General features: G+C 47.3%; 1 protein-coding gene across 5 annotated transcripts in view; it reads right to left on the bottom strand.

Annotated features, from left to right (window-relative positions):
* HUWE1 (HECT, UBA and WWE domain containing E3 ubiquitin protein ligase 1) overlaps positions 1 to 19,197 on the bottom strand; it is a 1,878,220-nt gene that overhangs the window by 1,694,715 nt on the left and 164,308 nt on the right. For all 5 annotated transcript variants that reach the window (XM_085629865.1, XM_085629862.1, XM_085629866.1 and 2 more), the window contains one exon: positions 5,498 to 5,566. In XM_085629865.1, coding sequence (XP_085485991.1) covers positions 5,498 to 5,566 — 69 coding nt within the window. The remainder of the gene's footprint in view (positions 1 to 5,497; positions 5,567 to 19,197) is intronic.

Here is a 19,197-nt window from a genome sequence, read left to right as displayed (position 1 = left end):
CCCTTTCAGCGGGAAGACAGGTGGGAAAAATTAGCCAGTCCAGAAGGTGTGCCCACCTCTGCCACACCACCCCTCAAGTGGGGGAGGTGAGGTTAAGCCCATTCTTCAGTGCCCGCCATCTTGCAGATAGCAGGCACTGCCCAATCAGGATTAGGGATTGTGCTCACTTCCCCATGTGGGGTGAGCACACCAAGGGTGTCGTCATCCTAAGGTCAGTAGCCCATTGGCTACTGACCCAGAGACCCCTAAAACGCCCCCTTAAATACAGTATTTAGGGGGAAGCCCTGAACCAAGAAAGCAGACAAGAAACTAAGAAAAGAAAGACTGAACAGCCGTGCCGAAGCTAAGAGGAGGACGTCTACTGACTAGGCCCCAGCCCTACCAGCCTGTCCCCACCTCGAACCTGCAGAAGTGAAACTCTGGTGTGTCCCGCAGCCAGCAGCCTCAAGAACATCAAGGACCTGCCCTGCCTTCAAAAGAAAAGACTGTCTCCCATGAACAGTGGATTTGTTCACCAACAGACTGCAGCTCTGGCAAGATCTGCGAGTGTGCGCCACTCTGCACTCAAAGCCCACGGTCCAATTTTGAGTGGCCCAACACCACAAGGTGGTCTCCCCGGCGATCCTGACCAGAGATCCCGTGATCCCTGACCTACCTCAAGCCTCTAGCTGACTGCACCCTCAAACCAGAAGGTCTATCCCGTAAGCGTAAAGCTTTATTGGGGATGAAGAGTCCTATCCAAGAGGTTGTCGATCCGCTGACTTTATTGCTCTTCTCCCAGTAGACGGAGTCTCCCTTGCAGGCAACCTCTTAGACAGAGAAGGTTCCATAGGAGGAGGCGGTGGCAACTCTGGCTGCGACTCCGGATGCAGTTCAGGCACCAGCCACTGTGCCGAAGACAGAACAGCATAGTTGTGCGCCAGGGTTAAGGAAGAGGAACGTGTCTGAGCACTTGTACCCGCAATATATGGTGCAATTAGCCTAAACACAGGAAGGCCAAACAGCGCTTCAGGTCCCAGTGGCACTTCAGAAGGGTTGGAGGCTCTAAAAAAGAGGATATTGCATTAAGAACGCTGCGGGGGTTTGTAAGTCAAACTCATGGAAGAAAGGTTGTGGAGCTTGACAAACGGACTGCCGTCGACAGAGGAGTCACCCTGTGTGGGTGGCTCAAGGGTCAAGTCAGGTTGAACAGCCTCAGAGCTGCATGGAGCAGGTTCAGAAGGCTCTATTTAGTCTAACTATGGATCAGAAGATAAGGAAAATCTTTGGATCCAGACTCACCAGGGCGACTCACTCCATTCATGCTTCCTGTGCTTTTTTGCTTCATAAGAATGAAGATCAAGATAAAGTCCTTGACTTCAACTGACAACGGCTTCTCTTATCCTTACAGGCCTGAGCCATAAGGTGTTTGGCTTCTCGTTCCTTTAATGTCTTAGGGTGCATACTTCTGCAAGAGACGTAAAATCGTGGTTGGAGCCTAGGCACCACAAGCCGATGGCGCAAGAGTCTGTGATGAACATCTTTCAATAAGAGTCCCTACAGGCTTGGAGCTTGAGCGCTTATGGGGTAGACTGCACAGCAAACCAAACTTGTTTGTGAGGAAAAATTCACAATTTGAGAGTGATCTGCATCGCAGTCGCAACAAAAAACAAGCATTTGAATAGCCAATAGGTCTCGCCTTTGGGACCTGCAGCATAACTAAATACTTATAAGGTCCCAAAGGCGAGACCTATTGGCTATGCCAATGCTTGTTGGTTGAGGCAGTAGGGTTTAAATAGTGATCCCATGCACCAAATTTGCATTGGATCGGCCTGATGACTAAAGTGCCTCTTTGATTCCCACACCCGCTCTGAGTAGCTGTGCAATGCTTTACCTGGGAATTAGTATTTCAATCTTGTCTTCTCCACAAAGGCTTTGAAAAGCATGCCAAAGAGGTACATTCTGACCTTGAGATGCTTTGATCATCTCCTACGATGCTCCACAGAGAGAACTTGTCACATCAAGCCATGAGCAGGCTTAGGAGCAACAAATCGGAGCTTAAATTAATCCCATATCGTGCAAGGTTTCTCAGAACTGTCATTGGAATGAGTCCCTGTCAATTAGTAAGGTTAATTCAAAAGTGCTATGACCCTGCCTCCTTCCTGGATGCCCCTGCGCAGGCCTTCTGAGAACATCGTAGCCCATGGGCTCGAGTCACTGGTGCAATGCCTTGTGCTTACCAGTGAATGGTAAACATCGCAGAGGAGTAAACTGTAAAGGGCGTCCAAGCGAATAACGCCTGCAAAAGCACACACCTGAGAGATTCCATCAGAGGGAAACAAGTGGGAGACCCCAAATAATGAGAGTAAGAGTGCTGAGCTACGGCGATGGACTCCGAGATGCAAAAGGCATTGTTGCTTTTGCATCATGGCTTCTTAAGCGCATCGCTTGAGCAAAGACACTGCTCTTCAAATTGACACATCACCCAGACTGTGGTGCCAGGAGGTAACAGGAACACAATACTATAATATCAGCAACCATTTCATCCCTGCCTGGATGTAGTATTTTCAGGATGCCTGCTACTGGGTGAACATGTAAACACATAAAGGTGTTAGATTAGCTAAGAGTACAATATAAATGTTTACTAAAATGTTGATTGGCTGGTCTGCTTGTGTGTTGTATTTACATGCCTGTGCCCAGAAGAAACAGGTGTAACCTGGCATGCTTAGGCATTATTGCTTGTTTATCACTGCAAGCATGTGGTATCACATAATTCAAAATAAATACATATGTAAGGTTAAGGGCAAACTACAGTAGGTACCGCACTATAAAGCATTATTAAATATTTATTGACTTGCTCTTCAAGCAGTAATATTAACCCTTTTGTCTCAAAAACGTGCAAATAAATGAGCCAGCGAAACCTTAACTCCCACATAAACAATAACCAGTCTTGTTTTTATCCACAGTAATGGCATGTACTTTTACTTGCATGTGTCGCCCCTTCATGTAAAGCTGGCGATCATGCCACATTTATTTGCAGAGAACATTGCAAAATGGAGACTGCAGGAATCATGTTGTACTTAGTTGTGCCTCAGAGAAATCACATAATTGAGAAATAAAGTTGTCACGGTGAAGTCCCGCCTCATAATTTCTTTGTGTGCTGATATTTTTTCTTCTTGCATCAGTAGCATTTCTAATAGCCTTTCTTGATTCTCTGGTTAAGCTCAGTGCGTTTTACCTCGGGTGTAGTAAACGGCATGTTTCGCGCATACCTGACAACTTGCCTCCAACCCTAATGGTACAGCAGCACATTACAAGCGCGGTTTACAGCACTATTTAGAAAACGCCAGTCTGAAGAACAAACGAAAAAAGACACCTGGCGTAGAGTGAACTATGTAGAACCAGAGACCGCTCTGGGAGTCAGACAGAATGGGGTTACCAGGTTAAAAACACTACGCCTGTTCGCCAGCAACCTGGGGGGCACCAAGCTGGGTCTCAGCAGGTCAGCAGCATTCAGCGCTCGTGGCCTGGTGAAACCGTGCCTGTCTGACTGAAACATTACCCGCAGTGTTGTGTTTACCTGCCATGTGAAACAATTTACACCAATTTGGCCCTAGAGCCGCTGAGGGGGAACCAAATGTACCTACCTGACCCTGGGGGACCCCTGAGTCTATGCCCAGAACCTCAACTCTGCCAGTCGAGTACTTAACTGTAAACCGATAAGTCTATTTTCTTCATAGGGTAACATTGACTGGCTTTTTCCTGAAATTTCTTCTAAGTGTGGACTTTTCAAATCTTAAAATATTCACCAAAAGTCAGCCGAATAACGAAAACGAAAATAATCACCTGCTCTTAGGTGAGCTCCCAGTGCTGGATCTTAGTGCCCAGCACGGACTCTGAAAAATACTTACAACTGTACTTACCCGTAACCCAATTTTCTTCCATAGGAAATCATAGACACTTTCTGTGAAATTTCTTCTAAGTGTCAATTTCTGCAATCTTTAAATATTCTTTAAAAATCTTATAACTTCTGAAAACGTAATTACGTACCTGTTTTGGATAAAGGTCCCAGTACTGAGTCTAGGTACCCAGTACTGGATCACAAAAGTAACGAGAACATACTGTACCTGCAACTTGAATTTTCTTCCATAGGGAATCATTGACTGTTTTCTATGAAATATTTTCTAAGTGTCAACTTTTAAAATACCTAAATATTGTTTAAAAATCACAGTAATTAAGTCGACTTTCATCACTTGATTCTAAGTACTGACCCAGGACTGAATCTAGGATCCAGTCCTGGAATTCCAAAAGTAATCCTAAAAGTAATCTGTGGCAAATAACTTGAAACTTCCATTTAACTCAATGCATTATTGTGTTTAGAATAGTGTTGCCTATTGCAACCACTTGTAACTGTTTACAAAAGTCAATTGCATATTGCAAAAGTATATATAGCATCTCATTCTGAAAAAGTATATTTTAATGCCAAGTGTTGGTTCTAAAATAAAACGAGCATATATTTTTTTTTATATAGAAACCATTGGCCTAGAGTTCAGTTATTGAGTGTGTGAGACCATTTGCTGACTGAGTGTGTACAACAAATGCTTTACACTGTCCTCTGATACTGCCTTACTGCTCGACCAAGCTACCACTTTAGAGAATAAAGTTATATCTAACTTTAGCCTCTGCCAAACCCTTGGGGACTGTGGACTCTGTACCTATTAGGGAACAGTATATACAGAGCCACTTTCTCACATCTATGCATACGAGCGTGTACCTGTAACTGCCAATTTATTTTTTATTTTAGCGCTTTACCAAAATGCAGTTTAACACAAACTCACAGCACGTGTTTGCACTGCACACGTGTAATCAAAATAAGCAAACAAGTTTGTTCCCTGAAACGGCAGAGTTGTGCGTCGCAGAAGCTGCGTCAGAGGCAGCCTTTCATGTGTGTTTGAAATGTGGCCACTCGTGCAAGTAAACAAGCACGGAATCGAAACCAGTGGTGCGCGCGCACCACAGAGGAGCGGGGGTGAAGGAGCGCGGCAGCGAGGCGAGCGCGCGCTGCTGTGCGTAAGACACCAGTGGGAAGTGGGCGGAGCAAAGGCGGGACATGTGCCCACCTTTGCCCAATTGAGTGCTGTATTTTTAAAAACATGCATGCAAAAGCCAATTGGAGCCGACGAAAGCAAAACCACACGCACAAGCGTGGGTCAGCTTTCTGAAGCCCCTACATGAGGTCTCGCTCTGAGCGAGCAGTGTTGGGCACTGCAACGCTAGGCGGGAGACCTAAAAAAGGGAACAGGCGTTGAGCCCGGGTGGGCGCTATGTGCCTTTGTTGATATCAGATGCCACTCTGGCGTCAACAAATCCAGGGCCCCCTAGCAGAGACGTGAAAGCGTTAGTTTCTACATCCAGTCTGGCACCAGGGATTATTTTATAGGTGAGGAACCTGCAGGTAGAGGTATTAATCAGAAACAAAGTACAACCCTCGCCCCCTCCCCACAGCAGAAGCAAATACCTGTTTGTCTTTTGGAATGCTGTACATTTTGGTAAGGGACTCCATGATCTCAGACGGACTTTCTGATATCTAAAACAAAGAACAGGTGTTAAGATGTGTTGCCAGGGTAACTTAAAACCAGCAACAGTGAGCAGGTACAGCATTGTGTTGTTAGAACCAACATAAAGCATAAAACATGCGGCGTGTGCAATAAATTAACAAAATGCAAGTTGATTAATTGTAGTTAACAAGGGCAAAAACAAACATATTTAACATGCTGTGAGCTCTCACCAGAATCAGATGGCTAAAGCACTTATCCTGATTTACATGCCATGATGCAACCTGTAAGGCTGTATGCTACTGGCTAGCACCAACTCAGAGTTAACAGACAGGTGCCCAGCAAACAAGAATTTGCAGGAAAGGAAGTAAAGCTGGTACAGTTGAGCCCAGCACCTCATCTACAGGTCAGCACCCCCCCCAAGCTTTCTGATGCTCTCCAAAAACTATGAGCACACTGCTAGATACTGCCCATGCACCTAAAACCCTTTATTAAACCACAACTGGATTTATAAGTACTCTTTAAAATCATGAAACTTTGAGACCCTCCCAGCCACATGCCACCAATGTATAACGAATATGCTACTTACCAGTATGCATCTGTTCTTGGCATGTAGGGCTGCTGACATTCATATCTGTGCATAGATCGCCGCCTAGTGTTGGGTCCGGATGATTGCACATTGTTGTCCTGGAAGAGTCTTCGAAGTATCACGAGATAGGTGGCTACTCCCCTGGACTACAGTGCGCATGGGCATCCCCTCCATCCTCAGATTGTTTTTCGCCATTGTGGCATAGATGGTGTAATACGGTGAATGATGACCATGCTAACTAGTAATTACTGAATGCTACAGCTGCTACAGGCGCCGGGGAGGAGGGTGGGCGATATGAATGTCAGCAGCCCTACATGCCAAGAACAGATGCATACTGCCAAGTAGCATATTCGGTTCGAGGCATGTGGGCTGCTGAATTCATATCTGTGCATAGATTATATAGCAGTACCTCCATTAGCGGCGGCTACCCGTGCCAGCTGCAGCAGTCTGAAAAAGAGTTTTGAGAACAGCCTGTCCTACAGCTGCCTGCTGTTTTGAGTGTACATCTACACAGTAGAGTTTGGTAAATGTATGTATAGTGGACCATGTGGCTGCTCTACATATCTCCTCTAAAGGAATATTTCCCAGGAAAGCCATGGAGGCCCCTAACTTCCGTGTGGAGTGGGCTCTTGGAGGAATTGTTAGTGTGCGCTTAGCTTTTTCATAGCAAATCTGTATACACTTAACGATCCACCTAGCTATTCCTGCTTTGGAAATGGGGTTGCCTTTGTACTGTGGAGAAAAGGCAACAAACAGTTGTTTTGTTTTCCTGAAATTTTGTGTTCTGTCAATATAGTACAGGAGAGCTCTTTTGATACCAAGTGTGTGGAGCATTCTCTCTGCTACATTCTCAGGATTAGGATAAAACACTGGTAGTTCTATGGATTGGTTCATATGGAACTGCGAGATTACCTTGGGCATGAAAGTAGGGTTGGTGCGTAGTACGACCCTGTGAACTTGTATAAATGGCTCTTGAATGGTTAGTGCCTGAAGTTCACCAACTCTTCTTAGGGAAGTAATGGCAACTAGGAAAGCTACTTTCCATGTTAGAAATTGAATCTCACAAGAGTGTAGAGGTTCAAAAGGTGGTCCCATCAGTCTGGTGAGGACCACGTTTAAGTTCCAGATTGGTGACGAGGGGTGTCTTGGAGGAATCACACGTTTGAGTCCCTCCAAGAAGGCTTTGATGGCAGGCACTTTGAACAGTGAGAGGTGCTGCCTGTTCTGAAGGTAAGCTGCCAGTGCGGTTAAATGTATACGGATGGAATTGTATGCGAGATTGCATCGGTACAAGTGTAATAGATAACAGATAATGTTTTGCGTGGATGCATCCAGCGGATTGATGTCATTGTTTTTACAATAAATGACACACCTTTTCCATTTAGCCGCGTAGCAGGCTCTGGTAGTGGGTCTCCGTGCCTCCTTGATGATATTCATACATTCTGGAGGCAAGTTTAGGTAGCCAAATTCTAAGATCTCAGGAGCCAGATCGCCAGGGTCAGCTGTTGCGGATCTGGGTGCTGAATCTCGCCATGGCTCTGCCTTAAAAGCGTAGGTGTTAGCCGTAGTCGTTGATGCGGTACCACGGAGAGTTCCAGAAACGTGGTGTACCATGGTTGGCGTGCCCACGTTGGAGCAACCAGGATGAGTGTCAGTGAGTGTTCCCTCAGTTTGCGTGCCACCAGCGGTATTAATGGTGCTGGGGGAAAAGCGTACGCAAATCTGCCTGACCAGTTCATGCATATTGCATTGCCCTGCGACTGTGGATGTGGGAACCTGGCGGCAAAGTTTTGGCATTTTGCGTTTTCCCTTGTGGCGAATAGGTCTATCTCTGGATGACCCCACCGTTGGAAGTACTGATGGATGTATCTCCCACTCGTGTATTTGGTGGCTGTGTCTGCTGAGCAGATCCGCCATCTGGTTGTCCTTGCCCGGGAGGTGTTCCGCCATGAGGAAGATGTTCCTCTGAATGGCCCACTTCCACATGCTCTGAGCCAGATGAGACAACTGTGGGGAGTGTGTCCCTCCCTGCTTTTGTATGTAGTACATGGCGGTCATGTTGTCCGTCCGGATCAACACGACTTTGTTGCACAAGTGTACTTTGAATGCCTTCATTGCAAGGAAGATTGCCATGAGTTCCAGAAGGTTGATGTGCATCCTCCTTTGCTGTGTTGTCCATAGTCCCTACACTGTGTAATTGAGTACATGAGCTCCCAAGCCTGGAGAGACGCGTCCGCCGTCAGTATGATTTGTGGGACAGGCTCTTGGAACGGTCGGCCCTTGCAAAGGTTTTGTGGATTCCACCAATGCAGAGAGTTGTATGCCCGACCGCTCACCAACACTAGGTCCTTCAATTGTCCGTGAGCCTGATTCCACTGAGGTGCCAAGCACTCCTGAAGCGGGCGCATATGTAACCTCGCGTGCGGGACTATGAAGATGCAGGAGGCCATCATGCCTATCAACTGCATAAACACTCGTGCCGGTAGAGAGTGTTGAGGTTTGAACTTTGTTATGAGCAACTTCATGCTGTTGATCCTTACTGAATTGGGCTGTGCCTTGGCTGCCAGAGTGTCTATGGTCGCGCCTAGGTACTGCTGTACGTGGGTGGGTTGAAGGTGGGACTTTGGATAATTCAGGGAGAAGCCAAGGCTGTGAAGAAGGTGAATGGTGTGGGTTACGTGGTTGGCACACTGCTGGGCCGACCTTCCCTGGATAAGCCAGTCGTCCAGATAAGGATAGACAAGTATGTGCTGTCTCCTTAAGTGCGCCGCCACTGTTGCCAGGCACTTGGTGAACACTGGGTGCCGTTGTTACTCCGAAAGGGAGGACTTTGAACTGGTAATGTTGGTTGAGAACAGTGAACCTGAGATATTTTCTGTGTGAAGGGTGTATGGGTATATGGAAATACGCATCTTTGAGATCTAGTGTCGCGAGAAAGTCTCCCTGTTTGAGCAACGGCAGCACCTGTTGCAAGGTGAGCATGTGAAAATGCTGACAGAATGTAACGGTTTAGAGGTCTTAAATCCAGTATGGGTCTGAGAGACCCGTCCTTTTTGGGGATCAGAAAATACAGTGAGTACACTCCTGATCCCTGTTCTTCTGCTGGCACGAGTTCTATGGCTTCTTTTTGGAGCATACTGAGAACTTCCTGGTGGAATAAGTGCAAGTGCTCTGCGGACATAGGACGGTGTCTTGGTGGTATGTTTGGTGGAGTGGATGTGACCTCCAGACAATAACCATACTGGACAATGTCTCTCACCCACCTGTCTGTAGTGATGGACTTCCAGACCGGCAGGAACTCCTGGAGTCTCCCCCTGACAGGTGTTATGTGGTCAGGGGGCAGTGACAAGGCGTCACTGTTTGTTGGTGGCGGAGGACCTGGAGCTGCTGTTTCCTCGGCCTCTGCCCTTGACGTTGTTTCCACGGTATCCACCTCTGTTATTCTTATTATAGTTGGTCTGTGTACCTAGTTTAGTGTAATGCGACTGTTGGGAGTTCTGGTTTTTAGATGGTCCTCTGTTGCTAGAGCGACGAAAGGGCCCACTCCGAAACTGCTGTGATTGCAGAGCCCCCATAGACTTTGCAGTCTCTGTATCTTTTTTGATCTTTTCTAGGGTGGTGTCAACTTCGGGGCCAAAAAGGGAGTCAGGGTTGACAGGTTGATAGAGTATCGTGGTCTGTATCTCTGGTTTGAATCCTGAGATTCTCAACCAAGCATGCCTTCTTAACATGACGCTGGTGTTAATAGCCCTAGCTGCAGTGTCTGCTACGTCAAGAGCGCACTTAATGGAAGCGTTGCTTATGAGCTTCTCTTCTGTAATAAGCGACTCTGCTCCTTCCTTAAACTGATCTGGGAGGTGCTGTAGCAGTGTCTCTAGGGTATCATAGTGCGCCCTGTCGTATCGAGCCAGAAGTGCCTGAGTGTTGGCAATTCTCCAGATGTTAGCTGCCTGTGCAGCAACCCTCTTTCCTGATGTTTCCAAGACCTTAGACTCCTTGTCAGTGGGAGGAGCATCACCCGTTGTCTGTGAATTGGCTCTCTTCCGAGCATTGGACACCACCAACGAGTCCAAAGGCAACTGGCCTCTTATGTAGGTAGGGTCCACAGGAGCTGGCCTATATTTTTTGTCAATCCTGGGGTTTAGTACTCTCGCCCTTGTGGTCTCCTTAAAAATGTCATTAGCCGGTTTTAGGATCCCCTTCAGCATGGTCAGAGTCTTAACAGATCTTTCTGAGGTAGAGAAGGTATCCATCAGAAAATCATCCTCAATAGGGTCAGTGTGGAGCTGTACATCATGATTTTTAGCTGCTCTCTCAATCAAGGCATTGAAAGCAGCAGTATCCTCAGCAGGAGAAGATTTTACCACATATGCCTGTGTGTCTGGAGCAGTATGTGGGTCCCCTGTACCAATATCGTCCACCCAAGGTTGGTTTTGATCTTCAGGGTCAGTGTCCACAGGATAAGTGTCCTCAACATCACCAGCATCCCCTGCATCCACATCAAATTGTGTGGGTGAGAATGACTGAGGCTCCTGGTCATAATATTGAACATGTTCTACTAGAACTGGTGACGTGGTCCTCTTCTTCAATGGAATTTTGTAGGGCTCCATTGATTTCTCTGGCAGTATCTTTCTTTTATATATTGACAGCCTACCAGTCTCCGAATCAATAAACTGCCTTGGCTCCTCATCTTCCTGAGGTACTTCGACAGCTCTGTCGCATTGGCATTCCTGTTGGTGCTTCGACAGGTTTCTTCGGGTCGACCCCTTTTTGCGGCTCGAAACCCTTCTTTGCATCGAACATCTTCGGTCGTACCGCCGGTGGTAGTCCGAATTTTATGTGCGTCGACGCGATGTGAACTGTGCTGACCGTCTTCGGCTGCGGGGGTGCTTTTGCGCCGAGCATGGAAGCAATGTCGTGGATGCGGAGTAACGACTCCGACACCTTCTTTAGGAAGGGAGACGGTGTTGTTGAGTCGACACGTTCCGTCGATACCCTTTTGGATGTGGCATCTAACCACGAACCAGACGCAGTGTTCGACACGAGGACCGGGATGGGTCGGCCGTCACGAGGCGCTCTGTATTTTTGTGTCGACGATCCTCGGCGCCGATTTTTTCGGGTCGGCAACCTTGACCTTGGTTGTTGGCGCCGCCTTCGGCTCGACGTCCCCATGAAGTCTCTGTGCGTCGACGGCCTTCTTTTGTTTGTTCGGCTCCGAGGCCTTGTTGCCGATGAGACTCTCACTTTTGGTTTCGAGGTAAGTGCCTGTGCCTTCAGTTTCGATTTAGTTTGATCGAATGATGGCGCTTTCGATACCGATGGCTCTTTAGGGTAGTTCGTAGCCGGGCCTTTATGCGGGGCTGTTGAACGAGAGGAATGATCTTGGGTAAGGCCTTGTGGCGATCCCTCGACCTGAGCCTTATCGAGTGCCTCTCTGGGCCCTGTACCGACATGTGGGCCTAGCTCATCTTCTGAGCCATCCTCCTCGGCCCCAAGGGCCTCCTCGTCGTCTCCTACCTCTTCGACGACACCATCTTCCTGTTCGTCTACTATACGCTCGTCTTCTGCATCATAGTCGGATTCTCGCTCCGAAGCCGGATCCGAGAGCTCCCCCCGAACTTCAAGGTCCACGACATCATCTTCTGTCCCGAAGATGTTGTCCGGGTTCGGCGTGGCTTTCTGCACCTCGAGCCGAGCTGCTCGACGAATGCGAAGGGTCTTCTTCGATCGAAACCTGGAACACGCCATACAGGTGGCTTCGTCGTGGTTTGGAGAGAGGCACTTGTTGCACACCGGGTGCACGTCGAAGCGAGCATACTTAGCGTTGCAAAGAGGGCAACGCTTAAAGGGGCTATTCGATGTCTTTGGTTCCATCGTTGATGATCTACTCGAGAACGCCCTCGACAAATATACTTGGCGCCAAACGAAAACAATACCGACGAATGTAAAGGCCTAAATACTCAGAGCTAAGATTAGGACATCCGAACCCAATGGCGGAAAAAAACAATCTAAGGATGGAGGGGATGCCCATGCGCACTGTAGTCCAGGGGAGGAGCCACCTATCTCGTGATACTTCGAAGACTCTTCCAGGACAACAATGTGTAATCATCCGGACCCAACACTAGGCGGCGATCTATGCACAGATATGAATGCAGCAGCCCACATGCCTCGAACCTGCCAGATCCCCATATTTGAACTCTAACAGATTTATGATATTGCAACTCAGCAAGCCGCAAATCTCTATACCAGTGGTCAAGCAGAGACTGAGTACGTAAACCGTGATCAGTGTAAAATTTCCTGACAACTATCTCCCTGCCTGGAACTGAGCAGCAAAAGAATAATCCAAATTCAAGCAAACGCATTTTTCAGAATTAGGGCGTCAGAATAGACATCAGCTCATATATATCCATAGAATTCCTACTGAAATGTATAAATTTTCTACAGGTTCAGCAAAAAGCACTTGCTTTTAAAAACTACACATTATGTATTTTACTTAGTGACAGGAGCATACTCTTCAAGTCATGGTTAGGTTTGCACACATGGTATGAATAATGAGTATGTTACTAACCCTGTAAGCATCGAATCGTAGCGTGACAGTGACATTTTTAGTTTAAGGTACACCTATTCGCAACCAATGAGGACTGTTCCACCAAATGGCAAGACAAACTGCTGCAAGGCTGTCAATCTAAATGGTGTGCTGCATGCAGCAGACACTATCCGTGCATCTCTCAAATGGAACACACCCGGGAATGTTTACAGGACAGCACCCTGGACGATAAGTGAAATCACTAGTGCTGTGTGCATAGATTTCCAGTTGTTGGTTGTTTGGAACATCACTCCTAAAAGGTGCACGAGTGTAGAACCTACAAAAGGTGTGGGGTAGTCCAGAGCATTCCTTCAATGCGAGACCAGTGGCAGGAAGGAGAACACAAAGCCATCCTGCCACTCGTAGTAGGTGTGCATTTTTAACTGCAGGCGACGCCTCAAGCCTGGAGCACCAGTCTTAATGTGCTACACTGTACACCACGTAATGGCAAAAGCAGAGTCTGCATGGCCTACATTCCAGTCGGGTCAGTAAGAACCAGGTAGACCAAATAAATTTGGACCCATCTGTTTATACTTCAATTATTTTTAAAAGAGGAAACGCACTCTGGTACAGAAACTAATGACACTGAAAATTACAGGCAAGAAGCCAATAGAAAAACAATCATGCGGTTTCTTTTGTACAATATCTTTTATACAATATCGACCCAACATCAACACACCATCACCCAACTTCAGTGGAAGCTGAAGGTATGATCTAAGAGGTGGTGAAAAAGAAACGCAATGCTAAAATCCTACATAGGATCAAAATTACCAGATCTCCATCTGCATTTGAATGGAGGGGCCTGGACGACAGAGAATGCTACTTCATTTAAGACACTTTTCTTTAGGAGGCAATGTAGGGCGCAGAGGTAAGTGCTCCGACAGTCACATTACTCAGCACCCCAAACCCAATGCAGCAACAGGCGGAATTCAACAATGCCTGGCTGATCAAGACTGCCAGAAAATCAACTCCGGTCCATTTTATCTCAGACCAGCACCCAAAAGTAACATGCAGTCATCCTCAGCCCCAGAACACGGACCTCAGTCCCACTGATCGGTTGTGCTGCATTTCAGCACACTGGAACAGGGGCAAGCTTCAAATCATTGCCACGTTGTCAGGAACTGTGCCCTTACCCAAGGGGAAGTCTCCTACACCTAGGCCTCATTCAACACACCTCCAAAAGTGATATTATGACAGCCGTAAGTTTAATGGGAAGGGGCCTTAGTTCTCGTTGCCCAGGCCACGGCCCATTCAGACCAGTCCACGATATTGTTACAACAGATGTGCAACATCCAGAGCTTGGATATGTATATATACATGAGGCTGTTATTCATCATTTGCACAAAGGCCAGTCACAACTTTCTGCTTCCCTAATGTTCTCATCCTCAGAGACAAAAATGTTTCCCCACATATTCAATAACACAACAGTGCCATGTGGGAAAGCAAAGGGCGAGGAGTCACAGGGACAAAGGCTTTGGCAATTCTACAACTGCAAAGCATTTAGAGTTTGGCTGCATAAAAACAAGGGCCACCATGCTAAATACCAGGCAAAGACTATACTTTAAATGTCTTCACAGAATATATTACTCAATCAGGAATGAGAGCTTGGAGGTGGCCCCTGCATGCAGAGGTAAGCACCCGGAGTCAGATCTTAACATTTAAAATAGTTGTGTTCTTTGTTGGGAAATGTTGGTAGGGGGTTGGCCAGTTCCTTTAATTGGTCCTCCCAACTTAAAGTCTCCGACATTTGACATCTGAGAGTCAGTGTCTTGGTCTACTGTAACCATGTTCAATACTCATGACATCTTACTCCCAGATTCTTCTCATCCTAGAGAGATATGTAGTCCTCCAACAATATCAGAGTCGAAATGTTGAATAAACCAATGACTGCTTCCTCAGCTAAGGCTTTCCATTTCAAACCTCTGACTCCGAAGACCTACATTTTGGGCCATCTGCCTTGAGTAAACGGTTTACCTGGTTCTTAAGAGCAGCAGTTCTAGGACTGATATTTACTACCCCTAATCTCCTGAAGTCACGTCTGTTAGCTCAAAAATGATCACTAATTTTGAGGGTACTAGTCTGTGGTGCCTGTAGGAAGCTGGTTCTGTATATGGTATTGCCACTAAGTGGTTATGCCGCGCACAGAGTCCAGGGGTTTCCCCAAGAGAGTACAGGGCTCAATGTAAAACCGTAAGTGCTCTATTACTGGTAGTCGGGGCGAACAGCCTTAGGCCTAACGCAGAAGTGTAAGACATTGATTGCACAACAATCACCAATAATGGGCACATGACTCAAGGAGGAGATGCAGACACATTTTAGAAAAATATACATTGCTTGTATTTTATTTTAAGACCCAGATCTTCACAATAAGGTAAGCACGTTTTAAAACAAAAATACTTTTTACTTTGAAAAATCAACACTTCAAAACTTTTCAGCGCACTTCAATTTTATCCTATAGAGAAAGCAATATTACGGTTAACCAGGTAAGTAAAGCCCTCACAATTCCAGTGTTCGGGACAAGGCTTAGGTGAGTACCAAAACGAACACCAGAGGCACAGCGGCTGCAGGATGCAAATTGGACATCGGGAGCAAAATGCTTTTCAATTCGGATTTTCTGGATGGTAAAGAGGCTGTAGGCGTGGCCCCAGAGGTTACAGGATGGAGACCATAGACAGCAGAGGTAAGAGATGTAGGGGGACACTTCAGCTCAACATGGCACAGGGGCTTCAGGTGCGACTTTCGATGTCAAGTTGCCCAGCACCACGATGGCTTTACTGAAACGAGGAATGTTTTGTGCCAAACGACTCCTTGAAATAAAACCCCACTGATACCTGTGAGGGATTTATTACACTATGTACTCATAGGGCTACTCCGAAGTGCCCCATGAAAACCTACCGACCCTGGTGTGGTCATTAACTGGCTTTAGGCAGTCAGCCTTTAGGCAAATAGGTAGTGTGTCAATCTCTGCCAACTGCACCCGTAAGGTGGGGAAGGCAAGGTTAAGCACATCTTGCAGTCTCCGCCATCTTGAGGATGGGGAGACCCCTACAATTGGGGCTAGGTCTACACCCTCCTCCCACCGGAGGGGTGCAATTATTTGTGTGTAGTCCCCCCAGGTAAACTGACCATTGGTCCTACCTGCTACTCCCCTAAAAAGCCCCGAAATGTAGCATTTAGGTGGCTCCCCCAGACCTGGAAACTAATTACCTGTGACATAAGTAGGACGAAGAAGACACCGTGCAGCAAAGTCTGAAGAAGACTACTGAATAGGCCCCAGCCCTACCAGTCTGTCTCCAAAAATTCCAAGATCCTGTGAGAAGACGACACCTGTCCAGATCAGAACTCCAGAGGACAGTGCTTCTGTCTCCAAGAAATAAACACAAAGGATAAGGGAGCCCTGCAGATCCACATTTAAAAAGGCACCCATGCACCCGATGCCCCTTGGTCTTGGTGAGCTGAACAGACTGTGTCCGTACAACCCCCTACATCTCTACTTCCCTCTGTCGGTCTTCCTCCTACCACCTCTGGTTCAACGCCTGCAGCCTGCTTGTTGAAAGCAGAATCTCCAATGCAAAGCATTGGGCGCCCTATGCTGAAAGTGCACACTGCACCTGGCTGCCCCTGTGCCACTGGTTGTGTATGTTTGGTGCAGCCTTGTGGCCCACTCTCACCCTACATGTGCATGTGCTTGCTCTAACCTCTGAAGCTCGACTCCCTGCAACCGATTTACTTATTATGTGTAGGCAGTGTGTCTACAAGCACCCCCAGACTGAGTTACATGGGACCCGATCTTCAACTTTGATCTCCCCTGTCCTGCTGATGGTGCAGTGTCCGTACTTACCTGAACACTGCCCTCTGCGGACCTTGAAACCCAAAGGCTGGAACTGTAAGTTTGTTACTGCCCCCGTGCTTGCCCTAACCCCTAAAGGTTGGCTCCTGCAACCGATTTACCTATCTGCAAGCAGTGTGGAATGGAGCACCCCCTGTCTCAATTGTAACGCATGGGGCCAAACTCCAATTTTGACCACTACACTGGCCACCCCTATGCCGCTGGCGATGCAATTTTAGTACTCACCTGACCCTTACCCCATGCTGACCTTTGAGCCCGAAGACGAATGATAAGTTGCGTACTTAATTGTGTAACCACAATATTGTTTCTTCATAGGGTAACATTGAAGTGTTCAGAAGTTGCACTAAGTGTCGACTTTTGAAAATTAAGTAGATTTGAAAATCTACTTGCCTTATTGCGAAGATCTTGGTCTTAGAATAAAATACAACGCTTATTTTTATAAAAACTGGCGTGTATCCTTTTTGAGTTGTGTGTCAGTTATTGGTCATTAGTGGGCAATAAATGTCTTACACTCCTCTGTGCTAGGCCGAAGACTGCTCGACCACCCTACCACCAATAGAGAATCTTGGGGTTTGCATCAAGCCCTGTACACTTTTGGGGAATCTCTGGACTCTGTACACGGTAAAACCACCTAGAGGCATGCTATATAGACAGCCAACTTCCTACACCACTCCTGTGGGTAATTTCCTTATCTGCCCCCCACCGGTGTCAGGTGGGGACAGGGATTGCCTGTTGCTCCTACCCCTCTGGGCGTTTGGCCTCTTCCTCATGCATAAAAGAGCTGCCTAGCAAGGTGTTCCCACTGTTGGAAACGGATCTGCAGTGTAGACTGGTTTAAGCTGCCTTGTGGTAGTTGCTGTCCCGATGAGTGGCGCTCTGCCCGAGGACCTTTGGGTGGAGTTTCCTCCCCTTCAAAATGAGCCTCGATATTGTGGAGCACCCACTGTTTTGGCCGTTTCTTTATCCTTTAGCAGCTGTAAGGACTCATGGGCCGCTTGGTTGAACAGGGCATCTCCTGTGAAGGGCATATGGATTATAGAGGCTTGTACCTGCCAGTCTCCTTAGGGTCTCATGCTAGCAGTGTCTGCAGCGTTCAAGGCTGATTGTGGACATGTGTTGACTGTTTCGCCCCTCTTGCTTAACTGCCTTGGCACTCTTTGTACTCTTCTGGGAGGTGTTGCATAAGGGACTCCATCTCGGACCATTGTTGCTGGTCATATCTGTTCAACAGTGCGTCTGAGTTGGCAATCCACCACTGTGTTGCAGCCTCTCCATCTTCCTCTCCACCATGTCAAGTCTTGCTCTCCTTTTCTAGAGGTGGACCTGCTGAGATGTGGGCATGGTTCTGCTTTTGTGCGGTTGGGACAATGATGGAATCCATCGGCACACTTCCCTATATGCATTTTGGATCTCGAGTCTGTGGTTTGTACTTCTTTGACTCTGGGGGTTACTACCTAAGCAGTAACAGGTTCCTGAAATGCCTCTTTCCCCTGATCCAATATGCTGGGTAGCATGGGGAGGTATATATTTCCATTGTTTGCTGGCATTCAGGTCTCAGGGAGAAAAGGAGTGTCCCTTTTCTTCTTCAAGTTGGACTCCATACGTTTCAGCAGCCCTTTTGATGAGATTGTTCTGCATGGAGAGGTCATCTGGTGGCGATTGCCTCGAAAGGTAGTTATTCACTCCTTGGTGGGATTTGGTGTCAAGATCTTGCAAAGACTCATGTTGACTAGAGTTCTTACTCATCATGGGGCTCTGGTGTTAAAGAGCCTCCAAGGCAGACTGATCTTCCTCAGTGTCGAGAGACTGCTTGGGCGGGATTAAATAAATCCTTCAAGGAGTTGTAAAACTCCTTTCTTTGCAGGAGTGCTGCCATTTCAGCCTGAAGCCTAATTTGTTTTTGCTCAAGCGCCTTCTTTCTCTTCTGCTTCATGCATCAGCGAAGATGCTTCATGCATCAGCGAAGATCTTTTCTGTGGCGTTGACAGATCAATAAAACGTGATTCTCTCCCGCTCCCTCTCAAGCGGATAGAATCAAAGGTTTGGACTGATTCTTACCTGCCTCAGTATCCCTTGCTATTCATGCGGCTCCTTTGTCTTTGGGTGACCTTCGGTTGACAACTGTTTTGGCGCAAAGGCTACCTTGTGGGACATATTGTCCGAATGCTTAGGTTCAGGGCCTTTTGGCAGCTTGATTACCTTAGGTCACTTCTAATCAGCGTCTTTGCCGGTTTCTTTGCTGCCTGCTTCTTTTTGGCGTTACTCGCATGTTTTGGCAGCCGACCCTTCAACATGCGCTGTTTCGGCCTTTGACGTTTTCACCATCGTTGCCCAACAGGGTGCTATCCTTCAATGGAACCTGCGTTCTCTGCTTGGGGCTATAGTGTTCCAGCCTCTGTCTTTGGTGTACCCCAAGACTCTTTGGTACGAAAAAAAGGGCAGACTTCACAGTCTTTATCTCGGTAAACAGAAGTTACAGACCTCGTGAGGGTCTCATTGTGCAAATTTGTGGTGGCAGCTGGGGCATCTCCAACAATGCTTCCAGACCAAACAGGGGGGGGGGAAGAATCTTAAGATGGAGACTACGCACAGGAACATCGAGGTGTCGTCTGACGTCACACCAGTGAAGGCCACCATT

The sequence above is a fragment of the Triturus cristatus genome, chromosome 10, assembly GCF_964204655.1.
Source record: "Triturus cristatus chromosome 10, aTriCri1.1, whole genome shotgun sequence".
Classification (NCBI taxonomy): Eukaryota; Metazoa; Chordata; class Amphibia; order Caudata; family Salamandridae; genus Triturus; species Triturus cristatus.
The sequence above is the reverse complement of the archived record's forward strand: the minus strand, read 5'-3'. Positions and strand labels throughout refer to the sequence as shown.